The 23,563-nt window shown below is 51.7% G+C and overlaps 1 protein-coding gene across 4 annotated transcripts in view; it reads right to left on the reverse strand.

Moving 5' to 3' along the window:
- The window catches only part of MSI2 (musashi RNA binding protein 2), a 259,854-nt gene that overhangs the window by 4,898 nt on the left and 231,393 nt on the right, over positions 1-23,563 (reverse strand). For 3 of the 4 annotated variants that reach the window (XM_082328702.1, XM_082328701.1, XM_082328700.1), the window contains exon 11: positions 19,085-19,147. The exons of the other annotated variant lie outside the window; for it this stretch is intronic. In XM_082328702.1, the coding sequence (XP_082184828.1) occupies positions 19,085-19,147 (63 nt within the window). The remainder of the gene's footprint in view (positions 1-19,084; positions 19,148-23,563) is intronic. 4 annotated transcript variants of the gene reach the window in all.

The raw sequence follows: 23,563 nt of genomic DNA on the forward strand, positions 1-23,563 counted from the left end.
CAACATCTGACTTGATGCTCATGCAGTAGTAACAAGTTCTCTAGGTCTGGGCACGCCGAGACAGCATTCACATCCCATGCAAACTACAAAGGAACTAGTTTGAGACTACACATTGTGGTAATATTGATATTAAAATGTTGACAGCAAATAACTTCAATCGCGTCTAGTAAAATCGTTTTTGGATCCATTCGATACTTTTGAAAAAAACCCGCCCTTTTAAATCAGTAAGCTGTAGAAATAGTTCAATAGTTGATTTTGTTTTTCTTTAAATGGTATGGAATGGAACAGTTTGGAATTTTTTTTTAATGTGACCAAGGAGAGTATTGTTTTATTTATTTTTTTTTCCTTTTGATTTGGAGAGCGAAGACCTACCTTCGTCTCCAAAACCATGCTTGGGACATCAACCAAAATTAAACAAATAAATAAAGATCAAAAGCAAAAAAGAATTCCAGAGGGTGTATGACAACTCACCTCCTAATGTGGAAGTAAAAGAAAATTTTATTTTTTTCCTCCCTTTATATTTTTTTTTGAGACAGAAAAACAATGTAAATAAGAATGGTACTAAAGAATAAATTTAGATATTAAAGCATGTTAGATGATCAGGCTTCTGGCATTTCTCACAGTTGCTCTTGGATGTAAAATTTATGAGTAAGAGGTTTCAATGCAAAAGAAAAGTTAGCGGACTAGGAGGAGCTGGATGGAAATGGCTTGCGGGAAGCTGGAGCTACACCTGAGCAGTACTTGCAAGGTCCTTCGGGAGCGCACGGAGACTTGCCTGCCCGCACCGTGACGCCCAACTACCGTCTCACCGCATCCCCGCCGCGTGCAGGTACCGGCAGCGCCGAGACACACACTGCGAAGGGCTAACAGCTGGCCTCGAGCCTCCCGGTTACGCAGGCTGAGCGCGCTTTTGCAAACGCGCCTGGGGACGGGACAAGTCCAGCGGCGGTGACGAACACCGCAGCCTTCCCTGGGAGGCACCCAGCCGGGAGCCCCGGCCGGGCTCTGCAGGCAGCAGTACAACCAGGTGCCCGGCCCGCGGCAGATCCCATCGCCTCCACCTTCAAGGCTGCGCCAAGATTTCTTCAGCCTTTTCCTCTGGCTGCAACCTCCCGCGTATCTTCATTAAGCACTAAAAAGGGTCTATAAAGTTTGATAGCCTGCAATAACCCTCTGCTGCTAGCTCGCAGGTCAGAGCCGCGCTGACCGACTGCGGGGTTTTACTGGGGATGGAAACCAGCCCGGGAGAAAGCCCTGCTCTCCCGACAAGGGCAGCCCGAGGGAAGGCTTTGGTGGCACCTTCTGCGGGCTGCGGTGGGCTCAGCCTGGGCTTGCTGCTGGGCCACCACCTCTCCTGCCCTGGCCCCTTCCTTCCCCCTGCACTGCCGCCCCAAGAGGTCCCCATTTGTCAAATGAATTAATTAACTCGTCAAAAAAAGTCAACCCGGCAGCTGTCGGCTCTGCAATGACAGGAAAGTAAATTTTACAAAATAAATGATTTAATGTAGCTCTGAACTAGTAGCAGGGGAAAGTAAGTAGGACATCTAAGCTAGCAAGTTAAAAGAAATAAGGCATGAGAGAGTAAACAGATTTTGGAATTCACTGGCAAACAAAGCACCTTTTTTTATTATTAAAGATTAAGTGTCAAGATAACATTTGGCCTTCTCGCTCATGAAGAAAAATATCCAGCTGAGATGTTCAAAAGCCCTTTTATTACTATAAGCTAGCACGTTTTTCCCTTTTTCTTCCTTCAGGTTCAATAAAATGGATGCGAGTTTTACTGCCAAGTCACACAGAAAACCCAGTTGGCCCCTCTGAGCAAAGGCAGGAGCTCGGCAGAGGGACACGGCAAGGCGAGGGGGATCCTGTTAGTAAAATACTCCTGCGAATCTCGGCAGCAGCGCCAGGAGAGCCCATTGCACCGCTACCGCCTCGGGGCCAGGAGCAGGGACCGGCCTTGGCCCCAGGCAACTGCCCACGCGATGCCCAGAGCCACCCACCACCGCATCCACCGCGGGGAGGAGCAGCAGATGCTGCCGAGCCGTGGCGATGCCGTGGCTAACAGGACAGACAGACATACACCGCGGCATCCCGAGGGAGTTCTGCGTTATTAACCCAGAACCGTGCACGGGTGGCAAGGGGACATGCTTTGCCGTGTCCTGAAAGCTTGCAAAGAGAACAGCAAACGGAGACCGAGGAGCCACGGAGAGACGCTCCGTGCCCCCCCAAACATCCCACCCCGGCCACTGTCATTTACATCTCTAAGAATACTGGAAACACTGGCTTTAATACGTGCAGAAAGAGCTGGCAACTGGTGATTCAGATGTGATTGTGGGTACATAATGTAAGAAAAAGGTAATTTTCTATCCACTGAACATCAGCTGAATACTCCACCCTGCTCACAGGAGGGCCTGTGGAAAAACGGGCACACCAAAAGCACGCCCGCCGCTCCATCGCCCGGGAACTGCTGCGTGGAGGCTGGGGAGGCCCCGGCACCGCTCCGCCCCGCCTGCGGAACAGCTGCCTGCACAACTGGATAGAAAGGGCTGGAAGCTTTTACAGAGATGACACTTTGCTCCAGACCCAATCAATGAAACAGAAAAACTCTCGTAATTACTAGGAGGCTAAGCACTCCTCAGAAAGCTGTATTTTAATGATTCACTCAGCCATGGTGAGTTGCTAAATATTTGTCTTCCTACAATAGCTGCACATAAGCTCACCTGGAGCCAGAGGCACTTTTACCATCGCGCTGGAACAACAGCAAAGGGACCTTGAACGACTTTCCCAACATGCAAAATGCGATGCATTCTGGTAAGAAATAGCTGGAAACAAATTTGTTTTACACAAACCTGGAATAATCTGAGGTTAAAATGAAGCAGAAAGAAAACTCTCCAAATCCTCCAGACTGTGGATACTGTTTCAGTCCTCAAAGAAAAATTAAGACTCCTTGGAGAGATATATCTTTATGACAGAGTTCCCGATGTCAGCTCAGTTGCCAGAGGAAGCAGAAGCTGTCCACGGCTGCTGTGAGCTGCAGGAATCGCAGAGCACTAAGATTAATGTCTTGCAGGCTGGAAGGAATCTGAGACTTTCCCCTGGCCACTGACATCCTGCGGTCAGAACGGGAAATAATTAAGGGCAGAAGTTCGGAAGCGCGTTGCTGGAAAACCGGCAGGGGATTATGCTGTCCCAGGAGAGGGGAGGGAACCACGGACCGTGTCTTGATGTCAGTCAACGGAGACCAGGAGCAAAGCCCAACCTGTTGCCCGGTCCCAGTGGAGATACTGGCCGAGCTGACCAAGTATCTCCTGACTTTGAATTGCCAGGAGGACCTGGCTGACCAATTCAGCGTTGCCTGGGGGTTGGCAGGGCCATCTCCTCCCATTCCAAGGACTGCCAGCACTCAGGAAGTCCTGGTGGTAGTCAAAAGCGCCCATTTCCAACCCACTCCAAAAGGTTCAGGTCCAATTTACCAACCAATTGCACAGGAAACTGTCCTGCACCGGACGTTTTCACAGCTCTGAGACTGCAGCTAAGTGCCTCCAACTCAAGGGTTTCCTCTGCACATAACTTACAAACCCAAGTGTCACCAGGAAGGCCTGTGATAGATCAAGGTCAGGAGAGATGTGGAAAAGATTAGATGTGTCTGTAAGTCACAACTAACCAACTTTTATCTTCTTCAGCCCAACTAGCCCCCGTTCTCTGGGTTCCAGGAGCTCCTTCCTATGCCTGTGGAGATCAAGAGACAGCAGCCAAGAGATGTGGAAGTGATGGGAACAAGGAAGTTTAATATAGTGTTTGCTTCACTGTGAATTTGCTGTGCTATTTCTTACGGAAAAGGCTCTGAGCCAGTGAATTTTGATCAGTAAGTGACGGTTTGCCTGCAGGCCAGAGGGACAGGCTTTGGGAAGCCTCGGGCTCTACGCTGCCCAGCACCGTGGTGGCTTGCGGAGTGCTGAAAAGCAACGAGGGAAAGCGAGATGGGGCATGAGATGCTGAAGCAAATGTGGGTTCATAAAGCAGCCCCAGAACAGTCTTTTTTTTTAATGCAAAGCGTTGGTGGAGTTGGGATCTGCTGCGCAGAGCTGGCACAGCAAGAGCCAGACCTTGTCGGAAGGGGGGGCTGGGAGAGCCACGACAAACATCAGTGCTGTCTCCCTCTTCCAGAAGCGATGGGAGAAGACAGAGAAATGCCACTGCTGACAGGGCTGGAAACGGATAAAAGGACCTTAGACTCGGTCCTTGTGGCCTTGCCACAAACCATTGCCAACGTTTAGTATGTCCAGCGGTCAGGTTTCGCTATTCCTGCGTGGACACGGTGACGCCAGGGTTTGCCGCACTTCCTTGCTGCAGCACGCGCCCGCACGCGGGGTCTCGTCTCAGGGACGCGTTTGGTGCAACCGTGCACGTCATGTTCACTGAGCCCTCTCCTCCGCCCAAGCTGAGTCTCCTCAAAGGAGAATCTACTGAAAGTCTTTCTGCTAAAATAAATATGGAGAGAATTTTAAAATGCATCCGTAATCTCAAGACAGCGCTTCAATGGGCAAGGCTGTTTTATTACTAGCTCATCTTGGCGTCCTTTAGCAGAGCTGTCTTTATCCACATTTAACATGCATGTAAGATGCTTCTCGATGCAATGTTCAGACAACAAATGATTTATGCCGCGGAGCCGAGAGCTGGAGCCCGACACGCGCCTGGCAGCCCAGCTTCACGCAGAGGCCGGAGGCTCGCTGCTTCCAAATGCTCTGCTGGGAGCAGGGACGGAGCTGGCTGGAGCTCGCTTATCAAGTGCCTTCTCCTGCAAACTGCCATGTTAACACAGACCCTGCTCATACATTAATCCGCCTTCAACAAGAAAGGTCACCGTTGAAAGATAAACTCTCTTTCGATGAACTCTTGAGAAATTTCTAAGTCAGGATTCATTATGACATTTGCCTTAGCGAACGGCGTATTACACTAACGAGGATCCAAACGTCTCGCTGCGGCGAGAGGGCAGCTGGGTAAAGCACAACAAGTTGGATGCTGAAATTCCACCCAAAATAAACTCAATTCAGCCATGAATGACGAAGGGAAAGAGGGGGGAAAGGGAAAAGAAACATACGGATTTTGACATTACTGTCCTAGAAGGAGAACTTGCACGGTACCGGGCTGACGATCAGTCCCTTAGGGGCTAGGAAATTAAACGTGATGACAAAGCAACACTTTTAAGCACCACTAAAGTACATTGTATTTCAAAGGAAACAAGCCAGGCGAAATACGTACAGAGGTGTAAGACAGGCACTGCACGGGGACGGCTGTCCCCCGCGCACAGCCCACGTGGAGCCTTCCGTGACAACACTCTTCCCTCTCCTACAGCACCAAAACCCAAAGGCTTAAACACCATTGCAGGGGGAGGACTGGCTCCTACTGCAGTCTCTTCACTGTTAACTACTGTGGTTTTGCTTTTTTTTTTTAACACATAACAAATATGAATATTTCAGAAGTAAAAAAAAAAAAAAGAAAGGTGAAGAATGGCACAAAATGCGGTTAGAGAAACTCGTGGCTGCCTTCCCAGCCGCGGTGCACAGGCAAGCAAAACCTCAAGTCTGAAAGAAACCACCGCACGATTTACTGGATTCCCTCTTTGAGAAGAGGCAGGATACTTCAGGATGAGATATAGTGCCGTGTTATCGCAGCCAGAAATACATTTTGCACTTGAGAGAGCAGCTGAGAGCAGAACGGAGATGGCTGGAGCCGCCCCAGCTTCTCCCCATCCGCAGGCGCCCACGTCCCCCTCCTGCACCCTGCAGAGACACAGCCGCGGGTAAAGCTGGGACCCCGCGGCCGCATGCGCCCGCCCCAAGGTGTGCGTCCGTCAGTACTAAACCAACGCTCCTGGAGACCAGTCTAACGACACTCGATCACTGCCCGCACCTCCCGAAGAGGGCTCCTTATCCCCGGGCAACAACTCACGCGGGCGAGCGGCTCTGCAGTTACTTCTGGCAGGGCTGGAGGCAGAAGCCAGCCACAGACAGGCTGCCTTTCGATGAAGGTGCTCCCCAGAAAGCAGAGCCTGTTATCTAACGCCTCTGGGGAACACAGCGACTTGTATAAAGAAAAAGAAAAGAATGAAATGTAAACATGCATGCTTTATGCATCAGGTTATCAGTTTATTTTTTCAAGCGGAGCAAATGGCAGAGGCCGCCGGGACAGAGGCAGGGCGCAGGCGGGCAGCAGGGGCTCGCCCTGCACGGCCACCGGCACGAGGGCTCTGCCCAGAAAGGGACTGCGCTCCCTCTGTACACCGCGACTTCTTCTAAAACAGCTCCTTCTCGTCAGAAATTCACTTTTAATCTCACGCCAAGCATTTTCTACACCCGGTGCCGGTCACCTCCAGCACTTCTTTCCTCCAGGGTGCTCCTCACTCCTGCTTTGTCCCACCAGCCCCGGGGTGGCTTCCCGTACAAACGGGCTTCCTGACAACTTGTTGATCCAGTGCTCTAATTTCTGGATGGCTCTCTCATCTACCATAAACAGCCACGCACAATTTGGCAGGCATTTCTACCATCAATGTTTATGATAATAACTACACGTGCTTGAAAGCAGCAGGAAATTTTCAATATAACTACCATTAAGACAAAATGCTTCAAATCAAAGCCATTACCCACTACCAAGACTCAAAGCTCACAAGATTAGGCTGTTTTTCCCTCTTTATGAAAAATTCATATAACATGCTGCAAACATCATCTTCCAGCTCGAAGGACTAAATGATATAATAACATGGAGAGCTGCTGACAGGGATGGAAATGGGCAGGGGATGGGGGCACAGGGCAGGGAGGTGCCGTTTGGCGGCAGCCCGGCGGGGGCAGCCGATGCAGAGCAGGTCCCCCAGTCCCGTCGGCAGCAGCGAGCGGACGGTATTTATCCGCACGCACTGCTGCCCGTCCCTCTGCCCACGACGGGTTCAGCAGAGCTGCAAAGCAGGGTCCCAAGCAGCCCAGCTGGGACAGGGAACTACACAACAGCCTGGAGGCACTTAATTTGAATCACTTGGGATTTTCTGCTGGATTTCAAGAGAAGATTTTCACAGAAGGAACAGCACCTGTTATCCAAGCATTCAAGCCTGCCGCACCGCCTTTGCAACAACCCAAGCACAAACGCTGCTGAGGACATTACAGTAAAACGATGGTGACCGGTGCAGGGACCATCGCGCCCTTCCTTGGGGATCCCATGTGTCCTGAAGCATGAGCACTAATGGCCACGTCGTAGCGTGCCTGACGAACAGACCAGCAGTCACAGTGTGATGCTGATACTTTAAATAACCAGCCACGGTTAAGGGCTGCGGGAAAACTTCAGCACTGCATGCAAATCTTACATCATTAGTGCTTAGAGCCTTATAAATATCATTAGCTAGTACTGCACCCGTGTTATAGATAGCTTGGCCAAAGCTAATTCTTTGTGCATTCATGGCTGAAGTTAACGGGAGCTGGTACCTTCCTTTTCAGAGATGCTAACCACCAAGATGCGATTTACCCGAGACTGGATGTATAAATTAATGCCAGTCTGAAATAAGACGTTGGCGTTCCTGGTTCTCGGTTGCTTGCTCAGGCTGCAACAGTGCACAGGCACAGCACTGAGAATTGCATACTCACATTCGGGCTCTTTTTTGCTATACCAGTCACCGCGTACGGCTCCAGCTAGAGGCCCAAACACGTTCGTTTGTGGTCAGGCTGAACTATCAGAAGCATCACTTTCTTGTATCTGCGCTTCTACATACCGTGTTGTTTTATGTCTGAGCCAGCACACGGCACACCTCCAATTCAGATCAATGCTCAAACTCAAAAACGTCTCAGAAATAATGAGCTGGAAACACACAGATATTCTGGAGAGTAACAACGTACAAACTACTCCCTGAAACAGAAAAAGCTGCAACAGAAAGTGGGAGACAAACCAGAAAAACAAATAACCCCAGCGTTACAATTAGAGGTGCCACTCAGTACCTCTCTCGTGGGGACCTGCAAGGCGCAGCACTTCACTCCGGCTCTTCCCAAGTAGACTTGAAAAGCAAACACCTCTCGGTAAGGAGCCTGTGGCAGACAGAGCTCCTCTGCAAGTGTTAAGAGCCGTAGATATTTTGCTTATGACAGCCAGTTCAGTCCTGACTCTGGAAAATCAAACCACCAGCTTTGTGCCTCCCCTGTCGCCCCCGACATGGCTCTGTAAGGGGGAGCAGCCGGGCAGCCCCGCGTTAGTGGCAGCAGTTGTCCCTCCCCTGCAGCTATATTGGCCCTGCAGGGAAAAAAATAAAATAAAACAACTGTCGGGCTCATCAGTAAAATAAGTGGTGATGAGGCCAAGAGACACTGAGAGCAGCTATCTGCCGTAACAAGGTACTATTTGTACGTTATTTTCTATCTGCAGTCACACTTTAAAAGGTTGTTCTGCCTCTGCAGCCCCTTCGGAAACGGCTTCACACATCAAAATATCGCAGGGATAACGACAGAAAGCAGTGGGCGGTGAGCAGGCTCCCGGCTCAGCAATTACTGCTGGAAGTGAGCGGAGCACGGGGAGGGAGCGCTGCCCAGCCCCGTCCTCGCCGCCGCCGGCGCCCAGCCCCGGCGCGGGGCTGCCGACCATTCTTCACACCCCGCGGACCCCCACCTCGCAGCAGCCCGAGCTGTTAGGAACCGAGCCGGCCACGTCGGTGTGATAATGGCAATTGGGATCTTGTGGTAACTGTTCCTGACGCGGCCCCAGCGCCCTCCCTCCACGGTGCAGCGCGGTGACTTCTGCTCCGGCACCAGCGCGGATGCTGAGCAGGCGGCACGGACACAAAAAGCAACTGCTAAGCTACCTTAGGTGAGCAGAGAGCAAGAGCTGGGCGGTTTCCACAAGCCTGGGCAAGCTAAAAATTCAGCTAGTGCAGGTGTTTTAAAAACCCACCACTGTCCCTCTCGTGCATGCTGCAGGCACGGGAGCAGCACCCGCTTCTGCTAAATACTGCGGTTAACGCATCCGAAGCATCAGCCACGTCTGGAAGCTGTTGATGTGCACCAATTTGCAGAAGAAAAGGCACAAAATTCAATGTATTCAAGCCCAGCTTTTCTAAGTGCTACAGCTACGTAGCAGGACAAATAAGTGCACTTTCCAGCTCGGCTGTAATTTTTTGCAAACGATCAATATTTATTGCCTAATCACATTTTCCATATTGCAAGTTAGCGGTGTCACTCTCGCGCCGGGCCGAGTGCTACACGGAGGCCACACAAAGCTTCGCTTGTAGAAGCTGCAATCAGGGAGCCAGCTCTTGTCACAGCCTTACAAAAGGATTTCCTCTCGAGCAGCTCATCTTTAATCATTATAAAAGCACAGAAGTTTAATCCATTTTTGATGTAAGCGCTAATAGCTTTGTGTCCTTGAAGTTCAAAGTGGTCTTCGTGCATGTCGCTAATTAGCCGAGCAAGCAGCCATTCAGCTCCCTCTCATGTTTCTAATTAGATCCTTAACAACAAACAAATGTCGACCTTACAGAGGCTGTGCCACGTTTCCCTCCATTAGTTAAACAATTTGGGAGGGATGCGGTTCCCCCTCGCCTGCAACCCGTCCCCCCAGCACAGCACTCGAGGGTTTCGGGCCGGGGGCTCTCGGGGCCTCTGCTGCCCGTTGGAGAGGTTCCACCTTACCGATGGCGTTTCCCAGGGGTGCCGAGCACCCCGGGGCCGCGGGGAGCGGGGGGACCACCCCACGGCCCCCCTGTGCCCAGGCAGCCGGCCATGGCCCGGCTCTGAGCTGCTCCGCTGTCCCTCCCCGCTGACAAGGGATGCTCACCGGCTGCGTTGAGACAAGCAAATAAAACAGAGAGGCAAATAAACTCTGACCCATTAGTCATCTTCCTAACAGGTTTCTCTGTCAATTTAACTGGTTTTACAGTTAATTTAAAATCTGGTGTGCTTTAATGTTTACAGACTTTGCATCAAATGCTTGGGACTGTATTCTTCCACTCTTTTTTGGCGCTCGATGTTTGTAATGTGCCGCACCAGAGCCATTTCAGCAGCACCACGCTCGCACTTTCACGTGCTCAGGTTTTCGGACAAGCTCTTTGCTCAAGCCCTGGCCCTGCAGCGGAGCAGCTCCTGCCCCGGGGCATCCCGCAGCCGGTGCTGCTCACCGGAGAGGTACGGGCAGCGGCAGGGCCCTGCGCCCTGCCTCGGGCAACGCCGGGCTAGGGGGGATAAATGAAGAGATTTCTGCATCAGGGAACTGCTGCCAGCGCGCTTCTCGTGCACACAACTCGGAGGGCGGCGGCTGCTCGCTGTTTCGCAGGATCTGACCCCAGCGCTGTACCTGCTGTCTGTGTCTGCACATTAAGCTTTAACACTTATTACCATCCATCCAACTGGCAAATAAGGGCTAAAGCTCGTGATGCTGTGCTAACGCAGACCTCTCTCTAATAATTTTTCTATTTAAAATGAAGGAAGAGCCGAGCCAGGCGACGCCGGCGCTTTCACCTCGTGCTGGGTAACACGAAAGCTGTTGCTACTTTTACCATGGGCAACCACATCTGCATTAATTGTTTACCACAGCCCGGACAGGTCTTTTATTAATATTAATGAGTAACAGGGAACAAAAGGCCCCTTTATTTTTAGCCTACTCTAATTGCGTAGTAATTACTCATCTACAAAACAAATGAGCCGAACTCCATTGCCATAGCAACAGAAACTCTGGCCTCCCACTGTACCACATTAACTGGCTATCACTCCTGTTAATTTTAAATTGAAGCCTTTTGTACAATAACAGACAATACAGGAGGAAAATGAAAACAAAACCGGGTCTTTGTTTCACTGCATATTTTAAGTCGCTGTAGCAGGAGGGCATTGCCTGAGGGCACCTTCCTGCTGATGACGGACGCCCAAGGGCTGGATGGATGCTCGGGAGCACAGGGGGGTTATCCAGGTAACAGAAGAGAAATCCAGCTCACGAACCTCCGGCGCTTTCTGTGCCATGAGCCTCTCCTACGGGAGAGCCTGCACAGAGAGGTGCTGGGCACCCTCAGCAGACCTGCCCGGCCGGCCGGGCGCCGAGGCCGTGTCCGAGCCAGGCGGAGCGAGGGGTCCCCCACGGCAGGCACGGCCGGTGATAACACCCCCCAAAGGAAAACCTGAGCTCATCGATGAGGGAACGCCGAGGGAAGCTGCTGCCCACCACGCGGTGCCTGGGGCAGAGCTGGTGGCACCAGCTCCGCTGTCGGCAGCGAACATCCCAGCCCCTTGGCCGGGGCGGATTTGGGCGCAGACACCTGAGAGTCCTCACGGCACACGGCTCTGGGCTCTTGCTTTAACTAACAGGAAACACCCTTAAAAAGACCCAGCCGTGTGAATTTATTATTTTTCAATAGCTCAAGCTTGTACACCTGCAGACCAATTTTGCGTTCTCTGGCAGTTACTAATCCACCACGCTCCTCAAGCTAAGCCAGACCCAGATGCATGCTAACATCTGCTGCAAGGAAAAACTCCACTGCTTCTTTTTCAGTTTTCTATTTCGGAAAGGAGAGAGAGGAAAACAACCCTGTAATTATGTATTTACTTTTAAAGCATTTGGGGAGAGAACCAGCATGAAAATACTTCACAATATCACAAAAAAACGTGCGCTGTGTCCCATTAGTAGTTGTTCCACTAATGGGTAAGAGCCTGCGACTGCTGCCAGAGAGGCAAGTTACCCCTCAGCTCAGCGACTATACTTTACACGTTTAGTGATTAAAATGCACGAGACGTGCTCATGTGCTCAAGTATCTCATTGCACTGGAGAGCGCAGGCTGAAGGCCCCGTTTCAAACTTTACAATGACTCGTCTGCATCTTGCGTGGAACAAAGTCTAATTACAACAGCCAAGAGCTCCGTCCCTCCACCTCCGCTGGGAGAAAGGAAACCAAACACCGGTACCGGGCTGTGGCAGGGCTTCGCAGGGCTGGAGCGCGGCTGCCCGGCGAGGGTGGCGTGGTCCCGTGCACCAGCGAGCCGGTCCCTGCGCGGGCAAGCAGCCTGCCCGCGGTACGAGGCAGCGGCCGCGCTGTCACCGCTTGCCGCCTGTCAAAAGCGTCAGCCGGGACGCCGCGATGAGCTCTGCCAAGGAGTGTTTTCCCATTGAAAATAATTCTCCTGACTGAAAAGGCTATTAAAAGTTAGCTGCTAAATTCGTTAAAGATTAACTTCCACTGTACTTAAGGCTGCACTTCAGAGGTGGTCACTAATTGCACTGGAGATGATTTATCAAGTGCACAAGATTTTCTATTACAAAATTATTGATTAAAGCTGATGTATTTTAACCACAATAGACTTCAGCCAGGAGCCCTGTAAAACGACCGCCACTGTGGTCAAGGCCTAACAGCAGCAGCACCAAATTGGTTTAGATCTACTGAATTTTCTACTCGGCACTGCAGGCAGCTCAGTCCCTCGCGGATCAAAAAAATAAAGAAGTGGCATCCTACAGTAAAATAAGACAAACCGTTTTTGCGTGTAGCCTGCGTTCTGGAAAGGACCTGCGTGATTCCCACCCTGACCAGCACAGCACTTCGGAACCGAAACAAAAATTTTTTTTTTAATTTGGGGTAGTAGTCAGAAAAGTAAGTGTAGTGCTCACAAAAGAGTAAGAGGATATTGCCACTAACGAGGCCAAAACCACCCAGAGAAATGCAGAGCGGCCGCCCCTAAGGCTGCTCCACGCTAACTGGAGGCGCAGGGCGTGCCGGCCACGCCGGCGGGCGCTCCGTGCGGAGCCTGCCCGCTGCCGGTTCTGTTTGACCCGGGAGATTTGCCTCCACGTCCGCCCCTCACCGAAGCCCCGCGCGGTGCGGGGTCCCTCCGCCTCACCCTGCCTGCCGGGCCGCCTGCAATGCTCTCCGGCGCAGACCGCCTCTGCTATGAAGATAAGCAAAAGATAAAATCTGATGCAGCCATTAATTTTCTGATGCATCAGCTGCCAGGCGCTGTCTCATAATTACCGGCGGTTCCAGCGGAGTGAGAAATTTCAGCCTTCTTGCTGCTCCCAAGTGGTCCACTTGTTAGGTTCTGGCTTTTGAGATTACATAGCTCAGATTAAACTTTATGTACTTTTATATAGTAGAATAAAAGAGGGAGAGCAGTTCCATCAGAGCTGCCATGCCACAAGGGAGTCCTCTCAACAGGCCGTATAAATCCCAAATTGGTTCATCGCTGGATCTTTGAAACGCTCCTCCTTACGACATTGCTGTGAGCCGGTGGCGGCTTCTCTCCCTCCGCACACACAGACCAACCGTTGTCCCACTTTTTATGGCCGTAATTTGCTAACACTATGGGTGCCTAATGACAAGATTAAATTTTTAGAGCACCTTCTTTAAGCGTAAGACAAGGCTTCCTAAACCCCATGCAATTTGTCGCTCTGCTGACTTTTAGATACACTCCTCACTTCATCATATGCCTGGCGCATTAAACAGTGGGTCCCCCCATCTCCCTGGCAGATTGAGATCTAAGGGGGAAATTATTCTCCCCCTCGATGCACGAGTGTTTCAGCTCCCTGCTAGCAATAAGGAAAGTAATAGGGGTGGCTCAGATTGCCTTGCGCAGGCTTGCGTTGCGTCAGCCCCATCCAAGCGGTTGTTTGGTTGATTTACTTTATGTTCTATTAGAAGTAAGGAGCGGATACAAATCCTTAATTACATTTTGAAAGCCCATTCTGGATATTTTATTTCCTTTGAAAGCGCTTGCTGGAATAAGTGCACTAAAGACTGCCCGGACTGTCCCCAGGGGAGCAGGGAGATGCTGCGACTCCGCACATCTGGTTTGCGGGGACGGCCGAGGGGCGCGGGGAGGAGGGAAGGTGTGACCGTGCCATACAGGATCTTTTCTACGCCCAGCAGGTTGTTTTCTGACAAGCAACAAACTAAACAAATAAACAAAAGCCTAATTCGGGATCTCAATTACCATCTGTTAAATTTACTGTCTGCAAGCCTCATCTGTGAAAGAATTTTAAAAGTTTAGCACAGAAACACCGGGCACGAGAAGCAAAGGCACTTGCTGGCTCAATGGCAAAGATGATGAACCTGCCTCCAACTCCTCATGCTGGTATTTATGAAATGTTAAATCTTCATTTAAAAACGTTCCCTTAAGCTGGGTGACATGGCAATGAGGGCGACCCACCACCAGCTCAGAGTCTCTGTTGCGTAACAAGATTTAAGGTTTACGACCTAAAAACAACCGCTTCGTGTCTCAGGACAGCCTGCGGGAAGCTGCTTCACGCACACGGTATTATTTAGATACCCAAATGGAGTGATTTGCGTCTGGCACATCTGGGCTACGACTGCCAACGAATGATTCTATGGGCTAATATGGACGAGTAACAGGCTGATGAAGAAACCATGACTGTAAAATGATTTTAAAAATATCTAAAGTTCTTTTTAATACAAAATAAAAATAAGAGAATATAGTTCTAGTCAGCGTTTTAATTCCTAGGGGGTTTAATTTGAAAAAAAAAAAAAAGGCAAATTTACTATCAGCATAACAGCATGTGCGGGTTCTTGTACAGAGGGTGTAGGTTGCCTACAGCCGGCTTCAATTTAAACTTCCAGATAATGGGATTTAACAAATACGGTACTATGGATCCAAGCCGTTAGCAGCTCTCTGCTGTATTGATAGCCCTACGCTTTCAATCAGACCAAGGCTATGCTTTTAACTGCCACGCTAGTTCACGTTGATGATACCTATAATATCAACTCAACAATGCATGTTCTACAACTACATCTACTGCTACCAGTACGACTACTACAGTGCATGCATTTAGTTCAGTCCCACAGATACATACACTCTAAGAACAGGCAAGGGGAGATGTGAAATGTTTTACGGGACGACAGGTGTTTTGTTTTTTAAGTAAGGGAAATTAATAAAAACATCAAAAGAAAGAAAGTGTACAAAAAAATAGAGACATTTCTCAAGAGTTGATATGAGTCGTTTCTTGAACCGTTTCGTCCGAACAAGCAAAAAACATGCAACCAGCTGCTACTAACAAGAAGCTGGACACTGAGAGAGGATTAATAGGTGTGGACAAACCTTCCCGCTGAGAGCGCTCAGAAGAGTGTTTGAGAGGAGGTGTGCACGTCCGAGTGTAAGAGAGGCCGGAAAGTATGCCTCAGAGACACCCTCTCTCACAGCAGCCCCAACCAAGCAAGAGAGAAAACAACAAAACATAACTGCTCACACTCACCATCAAGGTCAGTAGCTCACGTTACGAGATTTGTTATAGCTGGCAAGTATAAAGTACAGTAAGGGGTTGTCGGGGCGCAGGGCTCAAAGGCAGCACTGGCAAGCCGGGACTGGCGCCCAAAATCCAGATGTGCCAGGGGTCAGGGAAGGGGGGGGGGAGCAGCTCCTGGCGCCGCGGCACCGCGCTGTCCCACCGCGCTGCGTGCCGCCGGCCGTCTCGGCGGGCAAAGCGTGCCCGTGGCAGCCGGCGCCGCTCACCCGAGGCAGGCGCGCACGGCCCCTCCCGGAGCCGAGCAGCGGGGGCCGGGCTGGATTACGGATGGCCTTATCGGTTTTGTCTCCAGTCCTCAGGGAGGAATAGTTGTGGCAACAGGTTGGGAACTGGAAAAATCTCAGACTTGTCAATGAACCAAAGAGGAAGGAACGAAAACCCTCTCCTGCCAAATTTTCCTTGTCTCGCTCTCCTGCCAAATGAATCCCTCCCATGTCAAATGCAAGATAAATATGTCCCCCCCCCCGATGACTGTATTTTAAAAAAAGCATTTACACGACAAAAATGTTTTACACGTAAAATATGTCAGGTGAATTCAAAAGAAACATGACATTGATAGTGAAGTTGTCTAGGAGGAGTTTGCAGCATTCAGACTTTTAAGTTTGCTCGTTTTCCGTGGCTCAGGTCCCAATTCATTAAAAAAAATATAAGAATGGATGAGGTTGTCAAAACCAGCTGAGGGATTCGGCAGCACAGTCCCACCCGGCGTGAACGGACGTGGCCAAACCCCCCCGTCTGCTCGAGGGACCTCAGCTATCGCCTCATCACTGGGACGTCGATTGGGCACGTGATTTATAAAGAGAAGTGCTGCTGCCTTCACCCTGCCGGCACGTGAGCGGCTAAGCTAGACGTGAATTTATGAGTGGCACCGAGCACGAGTAGGGGGAAACGTCCCTTTCTGCTGGCTGTAGGACAGAGCTGCTGTGACAGATAAAAGAACTTGTTTATCTAGCAAGGCGAACTGTGACTGCATCCTCACGCGTTGCAATAGAAAAAGAAGGGACGAGGGCAGGGAAGACCAGGCAGCGCAGAACCGGGGCCGGGCGCTGCCCCAGTGCAGGTAACTGTCCCCGGGTGGGCTCCTTTCGCTGTTAAACAAATGTGCAGGTTTCCTAAGAGGAGGAACATCACCCCGGGGAGAAACCGAGGTGGTCAGTGCCCACGCACCGCAGCCCGGGGCGTTGGAGTGAAAGGGCTGCAGCTTCCTTGGAAGACCAAGATGCATGCCTGGAGGTGGACGCTCTCCACGGGCGCTCAGCCCCACCGGCGGGCACCAGCACCCGGGCTGAGCTCCGGTGCTGCAGAGCCACCACGCTGGCAGTGACGCCAGGAAGGTAGGGACGAGCCGGCAGGACGGGGCCGGAGAGCGGAGGAGGTCAATTTGGAGTGAGCTGGTGGGGCCAGAAGGGGCAGCGGCGATGGGGACGATGGGGACGTCTCCGGTAGCCTCTGGGCAAAGCACTCCCCAGCCAGCGGAGGGGTGGTGGGAGGCACCTGCCCCCGGGCGTTTTCCAGCTCTTTTCCATTTACTGGCAGAAAGGGCCCAGTAAGGGCCAACTGTGCTGCGCTCCGTGCTCTCGGATTAGGCACGCATGAAGGAGGGCTGTGCAAATTTGCAAAGGAAAAAGAAAAACCCAACGGAAAAGAGAAGAAGAAAAAAAAACCCCAACCATTTTTCTTGTAATGAATCGGGCCCATACACTGTAGCACAAGATCGATCGTACTCTACTGCTCCTGAATACAATTCACTACCATTGCTGATGGAAGTGGCAAACCCAGGATGTCCCTTCCGAAAACTGTCTTTGGATGGAAATGACTCTATGTAAAACACCACTGTTCCCAGAGCACGTGTCGCTGCAAATGTGCGCGGCCGTCGGGCCAGGCCGGTGACAAACCCATCTTCCTCCTTGAGATCTCGGGGCTGGGGAGAGGGGGGCTCTTTTGATTCAGTTTTGGGGTTTTGCCAGTTTTGTGCACACAGGCAATTTTGAGGCTTGAAAGACATTTCCAAACACCATACTGCTCTTTAAACTTGCCAGAAAGGGTGTTGTTAATTTAGGGTTAGATTTAGTTTCGTATTGCAAGTTCAAATAAAAAACAAAAACCAAAAAACCAAAACAAAACAGAAAACCCAACAAAAGAAAAACCAAAAAACACTCAAATTAAAGACAAATGATTTTCAGGCACAGAATTGATCAATGCTCAGTTCAGTTGTAATGGGCACCAAAAGCACTCCGATTAAAAAAAAATAATAACCAGGGAAGCAACGTTAATCCAGCCAAACCCTCTGTGCCTTGCTAAGGGGCAACTCACCAGGTCTGTTTGCACGTAAAACAAAGCCTGAAGGGCAAAACATGAGGAAGAGGCAGAAACAATGAAGTCTGTTTTCCTGTAATCATATGCAAAATCATTCTCTTTTTTTTCTTTTTTTTCTTTTCTCTTTGGGTTTGTTTTTCCCCCTCCACGAAGGGGAAGTAGGAAAAGCCGGGAGATGGGGAATCCCCACAACCAGTCTGGCAAGTCACCCCTTAGGCGCTCTCTACATGCCACAAGATGAAACTGGTACAGATAATCCTTTGTAGCCTGCAAGCAGTGCCAGTTTGCATGGAACGGAGTTCTCCTGGTGTCTTTCTTTGGCCTCCATGGCATCAGGCTCGCACTCGAGACACACCTGGGCCTGCGCCCTCCTCGTAACCCCTCACGCAGCGGTTTAGTCGGGTCTTTTCGGGAAGAGCCCGGTTAACCCTCCGGGACTGCCAGAAAAGCCACCGAGAAACCCCCGTTTCAGGACTGCGCCATGAGTGAGCTGGAAAGCCACTGCCACCGCCGCGTCCTCCGCTCCGGCGCCTCCGCCGTGCACGCCGGCGAGCCGGGCCCGGCGAGGGGCTGGCAGCCGGGGGGCCGTGCAGGAGGTGCAGGGCTGGCAGCGGCTCCATCCCGGCTTGATTTGGGCAGGCCAGGGAGCCAGGAGGCGGCGGCGGGCGCTGCCGAGCCAACAGCTCACTGATGGCTGTACTGAACACTTAATTACCTGAGCAAAGCACTAATTCACGTGTTTAGCTAAATTTAAAACCTAAGGCAATAACGGTAATTGGCAACGATTTATTTATTTCCCTTAAGGGGAAAAAATAAAAGTTTTCAGAAGGACAGGAAGAAAAGCTTTGACGTTCCTCGTGAAAGCAAGCCGGGGTTCGAAGCGGGTAGGGAGGGCGAACCGCCAGCGGCACTTCAGCGCCGACAGCGCGCGTGTTGGCGTTCGCCCGGCGCAGGCAGAAGACGCCGTCCCCAAGGGGACGCGGCCCCTCGCCGCGGGGGTGCCCCAAAAAGGCCGCCCCTCACAGCGGGCTGCGGCGGAGGAGGCGAGAGCGGCTCCGGGCACGGCGGGAGCGCCCGGGACCACCGCCGCCACCTCACCCCCACGCCAGCTTTCCAAGAGAAATTAAAGCTTTTTTTCAAAAACACAAATTAATTTTTTTGGGGTGTCTTTTATAACCTCAAATTTAAACCAAAGAAACAAAGAAACCAACATAATAAAGGAATAAAGAAAGAAACAAATCAGAATATCTACCCTGGTTTTGGCAGTTCTTACGCCAATCTCCTGCAAGGTGCTCCAGGCCCCGTGGCCTCTGCTTGTAGTTTGGGTTTGGTTTGGGATTGATTATTCATTTTTTATATAATTTCTTTTTTTGATTGTTTGTTTTCAGGTCCCCAGGATAAGTGTGAGGAAAATCAGAGAAATGATGGAGAGCTGCAGCCACACAGAATACCGACAGAGCTTTTACCTGACCCTGCACTCTGAGGGTTTGCTCTTCCACGGGCCCCCCTACCTGATCCTCTTGCTGCCGCCACGGCTGCCGCTGCTACTGGTCCATAAGCCGCTGCCGGAAAACCTGGCCATGGAGAAAAGGAGAAGGGTAAAGAAAGAAGCCAGCGGGTACCGCGAGTCTCTGCGGGGCGCAGGGTGGGCGCCGAGGGCACGGCGTTTCCAGAGATCGCCGTCCCGGCTCTCCGTGCCACCAACCGGCACCGTTTTTAGAAAGAGCCGAGCCCTCGCCGGGTGCCCGCTGCCGGTGGTCTCTGCCGGCACAAAGGTGGCCCAAATCCCCTTGGCAGAAGAGGAACGTGGCGGCGGCGCGTGCCGCTGACGGCGCGCCTGGCCACGGCACGCCGCGGAAGCCGAGGCGCCGGGGCGGATAGACGGGCGGCAGAGGCTGCAGTGCTCAGCTTACGTCTCCGTCCTCTCAAACGGCTAGGGTCAGACCGCTGCGCAAAACAACGAGGGAATTCTGTTCTTTGCTTATTTGCAAGTGATAATAACGTGCTGATCTACGGACATAGCAGTAATGGGAAATATGAGGAGGTCCTCATGTCAAGATCACAGATTTGCTGGGATCAAGCAGAAAAAATTCACTGGAATGTAATTTAAAAAAGAAAGAAAGAAAGAAAAAAAAGCTCTTGAAAGCAAACCAGCCGCAGATCAAGGAGCTCTAAGACATACACCCTGCTACAGGGGGACCGAGCCCTTACAGATGAATGAAATGCTGCTACCAAGATTGCAGATTTAGTTTCTTGACTTAATTAATATTCAAAAGATCTGCCAGAGGTTCTGACTTTAAATATATGTATTTTAAGAGGGCAACGGCAAGGTCCAGGTCATCGGAGGAACCCCAAATCCCCTTGCTGCGAAGTCAACAAAACCCTCGGAGGTTCCTGGTCTCTGGGGGGCTGCGACCGCTCGTGGCGCCCAACAGGACAACCCCGGGGCAGCCACCACCACGGGACCCGGGCTCCAGGACTTTGATCACAGCTGCTTTGCAATGCCGAAGAACCACAGAAAAACAACTGAGGCAACAGAAAACGAGAACAGCGAGCTAGAGGAACGGAGAGAGCGAGACCCAGAGAAATCAGCAGACTACAAGCCCGCTACCTCTAGCACTATCGTCTCAGCTACACGTAATCTACCGGGGGAAAGGAGCAGAGATCAACTAGGCTAGAGTGACTTGCAGCTACTTAAAACATCAATTAAAAAAAGACATACTTGCATTTAAATATGGTAATAGGGCTGTTGGGGGAAAAAAAATAGTATAGGTAAATGTATGCACAGCTACCCGCGGCCGCTGCCTGCTACTGCTCCCCACGCGCAGAGCCCGCGCACCGCACAGCAACTCCTGTTCCTTAACGCCGATGTGAATCTGTTTGGTTTTATTATGTTGATGAACTGCTACAGTCTGTGTGGAGTGGGATGCAGGAGGAAGCACATCCAGACTGGGGGATATTATAACCAAACACCCAAGCGCTAAATTCCCTCTTGCTGGTGATGGAGCCATCGACCCTGGTTGGGACCCCTGACGTATGTTTAAGGCTGGAGCTGCGATACGCTGGAGTGAGAAGACCTCAGCGTTAGAGTCAAAGCAACCTCCAAACAGCAGGGAAAGCATCAGCAGGACAAGGGCTGAGGCTCTGGGGCTTCGTTTTCATGCAGAGCCATGCCTAGGCCAAGCCCCGAGCCCTCCCGCTGTGGGTGAGGCAGCAGCAGAGCTGGCACCATCCCTACAACCTCTCCTCCTCCGCTCCCTGCCCGCCACGGCGCGCGTCCCAAGAGCAGCGTCCTCAGCGTTCCCGTGGCACGTCCAGGACCAGCTGGCCACCAGCAACTCTCTCATTTGGAGGCTCCAGGGGCTCCCTAAACCATCCGTAAGGGATCAGAGGAGCTGTGGATTTTCCACGGAATAAAATGCCTCTGCCAAAACCAATCAAATACCCTTCAAATCACCAAGCGCTCCCTGAAAACAGCATAAAAACCAGGGCTGGAAAGTTTGTTTCTCTTGTTCAACTGCCAGGGACACTCAGTATCTATTTGAAATGCAGGACAAAAAGTTTTGCCATGCAAAAGGAGAATGAAATAACAAGGGTGGAGAAGGCACTCCACAGAAGGAGCCTGAACAAAGGATCTGTTATTGCATTCCAGTGGACAGATGTGTGAAAAATTAATCCCTCCACCCGCAAAGAAAGCTATTATCCCAGTTCTGAGATAAAAGCATCTGCGCGACATGGCACTCCAAACAACTCAAGTGTGATCGGCTGCTCGCGCTCGGCCCGGGAACGCTGCGGCCGGGCGGAGGCGGAGCGGCACGGCTGCGCGGCCCTCACGGCTGCAGAAGCGGGAGACGGAAACAAGGATTGATTATCAAGATTGGCAAAAACCTGCTTACCGATACAGACTCACGTGCTGGCTCCATCACTGGAGGATCCCTAAATCAATCCAACGTACTGAAATGACATTTGCCAGGCACTGCATTAATCAGCTCGTTCATCTGAAAACAAATTTCCCCGTCATCACGCTGTTGAGCACATTAATGCTGTGCGGCATCTCACAACTGTGCTAACTTACTTTTGCACTTATGTGGTGGTTTGCTCCCGAACCTCTCAGCCGTCATCGGCAGCTGACGCTGACCCCACGTCACGGACGGGATAAAACGAGGCACAAAGAAGCAGAATGACTTGAGAAAGACGTTTGCAGACAGCCAAGGGTGCAACCGGGCTCTCGCAGGTTCTGGGCTCAAGCTCCACCACTAATCTCCGTAATTCCCCTTGTACCAACCCTGTAGCATTATTTAAGCCCTCCGGTCACACTGTATTATCACCTCCCGTTGTTTATAAACTTCTACACCAGTGAAGACTTCAAAGAGTAGGACTACGGCGACAGCGCAATTAACACTGAACCCGCTTTGTGTACTGCAAGAACCTTCTGCCTCCATCACCCTTCTGCCTGTGTCGTCACACCATTTTATTAAAATTTGAGAGCTGAGGTATCTGCAGCTCTTCAGTGAAGAGGAAAGCATTAGCAGGCACTTTTGCTGGTTTCCAGGCCCCCAGAAGGAACCTGTTTGTCCAAGGAGCCTCTTGCTGGTCTCCCAGGCCACAGTGACGCTTTGGCGAGGCCGCGTGCCTGCACGCGTTCCCCTCCCCTGGCATCAGGGTTTAAAACAGGGCGAAATGCAGCTGCCGAGTCCCAGTGGCACCCACCCGGGTGCTGTTCCCCGGGCAGCGGCAGAGGTGGATGCGATCCATCCCGCTCTGACTGACGGGGACCCTGGCACGGGGCATCGGGGACACCTCCGAGGGCCGGAGCAGGGGGCAAGGAGAAGCGCTAGCCAGCAGAGCCCGGCCTGTGACGTGCCAGCGCCACTGTTTTCCCTTAGCAACACCTGGGAAGTGCAGGCTGCTGCGGGAGACGGTGGCTTTGGGGATGCAGGACTGCCGGGCGCGGGGGGACCCCAGGGACCACGGAGGGCTGTGGGGTATCAGCAGGCGCTTTGCACCCTGTAGCCAGCTGCCGAGGGGCTTGCACGCTCCCGGTTCATTTTTAACAGGCGGCTTGGAGGTAACTGGGTGCCAGAAATGGGCACCCGGACCACAGCACCTTGAAGCCAAAGGGAGCATCGACCGCAGCGTGCTCTGGATCCCACCCCCAGCGACGATCCCACGGCGCCAGCCCAGCTCCCTCCGAGCCCTCTGCTCTCTGAAGTCAGCTGCAAAATCAAAAGGGGTGGAGGGAGAGATCAATTCATTCATCACGTTTGTTTGAGGCGCTCCGATTCCTGCCGAAACGATCCCTGTCCTTCTTTGTGTATCCGCTGCTTATAATTGCCTAGAGAAAACAAGACACCAAAGCTGTTCAAAAGGACAAAAGTGCCCACTTTAGGCATCGCAATTAGAAGGTATTTTACAATAAATGTTTTGCTACGGGCTCACACACCGTCCAGGAAAGCCCTGAGGATTCACATCAATTTCATGCTCTCTTATTGCTCTGAACGAGCTAAAGCCAGTATTTGGAGTTCAATTTTTCACAGATAAATTTTTCTGCTTCCTGCATCAATAGTTTCACTTTAAATACTGGAGCAGCCTCGTGCGAGGGAAGATGGACACATCTGTTTTCAAATGCTTTGCCCTGAGGTCACAGATCTAGTCAATGGCTGGCTGCAAGCAACTGCCTTCTCCAAGGCACAAATAAGTCTGGGAGAAGGGGGGGATCAAGGGGTGGCAGATGCCCAGGAGCAGCGGGGCTGGATTTGGGCACGCAGCGCCCAGCCCCGCCGTCTCGCGCTCAGCATTCCCGAGCAGGGAATGCTGAGAGCCCAGGATTTGGTGGATCTTGCAGGGGCTTTGTGAACAAATCTGGTGAGCGCTATGCTGCCCGGGCAAGGCCGGGCCTTATGGGGGACTCGGGGGGCTCAAGGGCTCCCGGAGAAGGGCACGCTCCCTCCGCAGGTCTCTGCCCTGCGCCACCTCCCACTCTGGTGGGA

This window comes from Platalea leucorodia, assembly GCF_965183815.1.
Source record: "Platalea leucorodia genome assembly, chromosome: 16".
In the NCBI taxonomy this organism is placed as follows: domain Eukaryota; kingdom Metazoa; phylum Chordata; class Aves; order Pelecaniformes; family Threskiornithidae; genus Platalea; species Platalea leucorodia.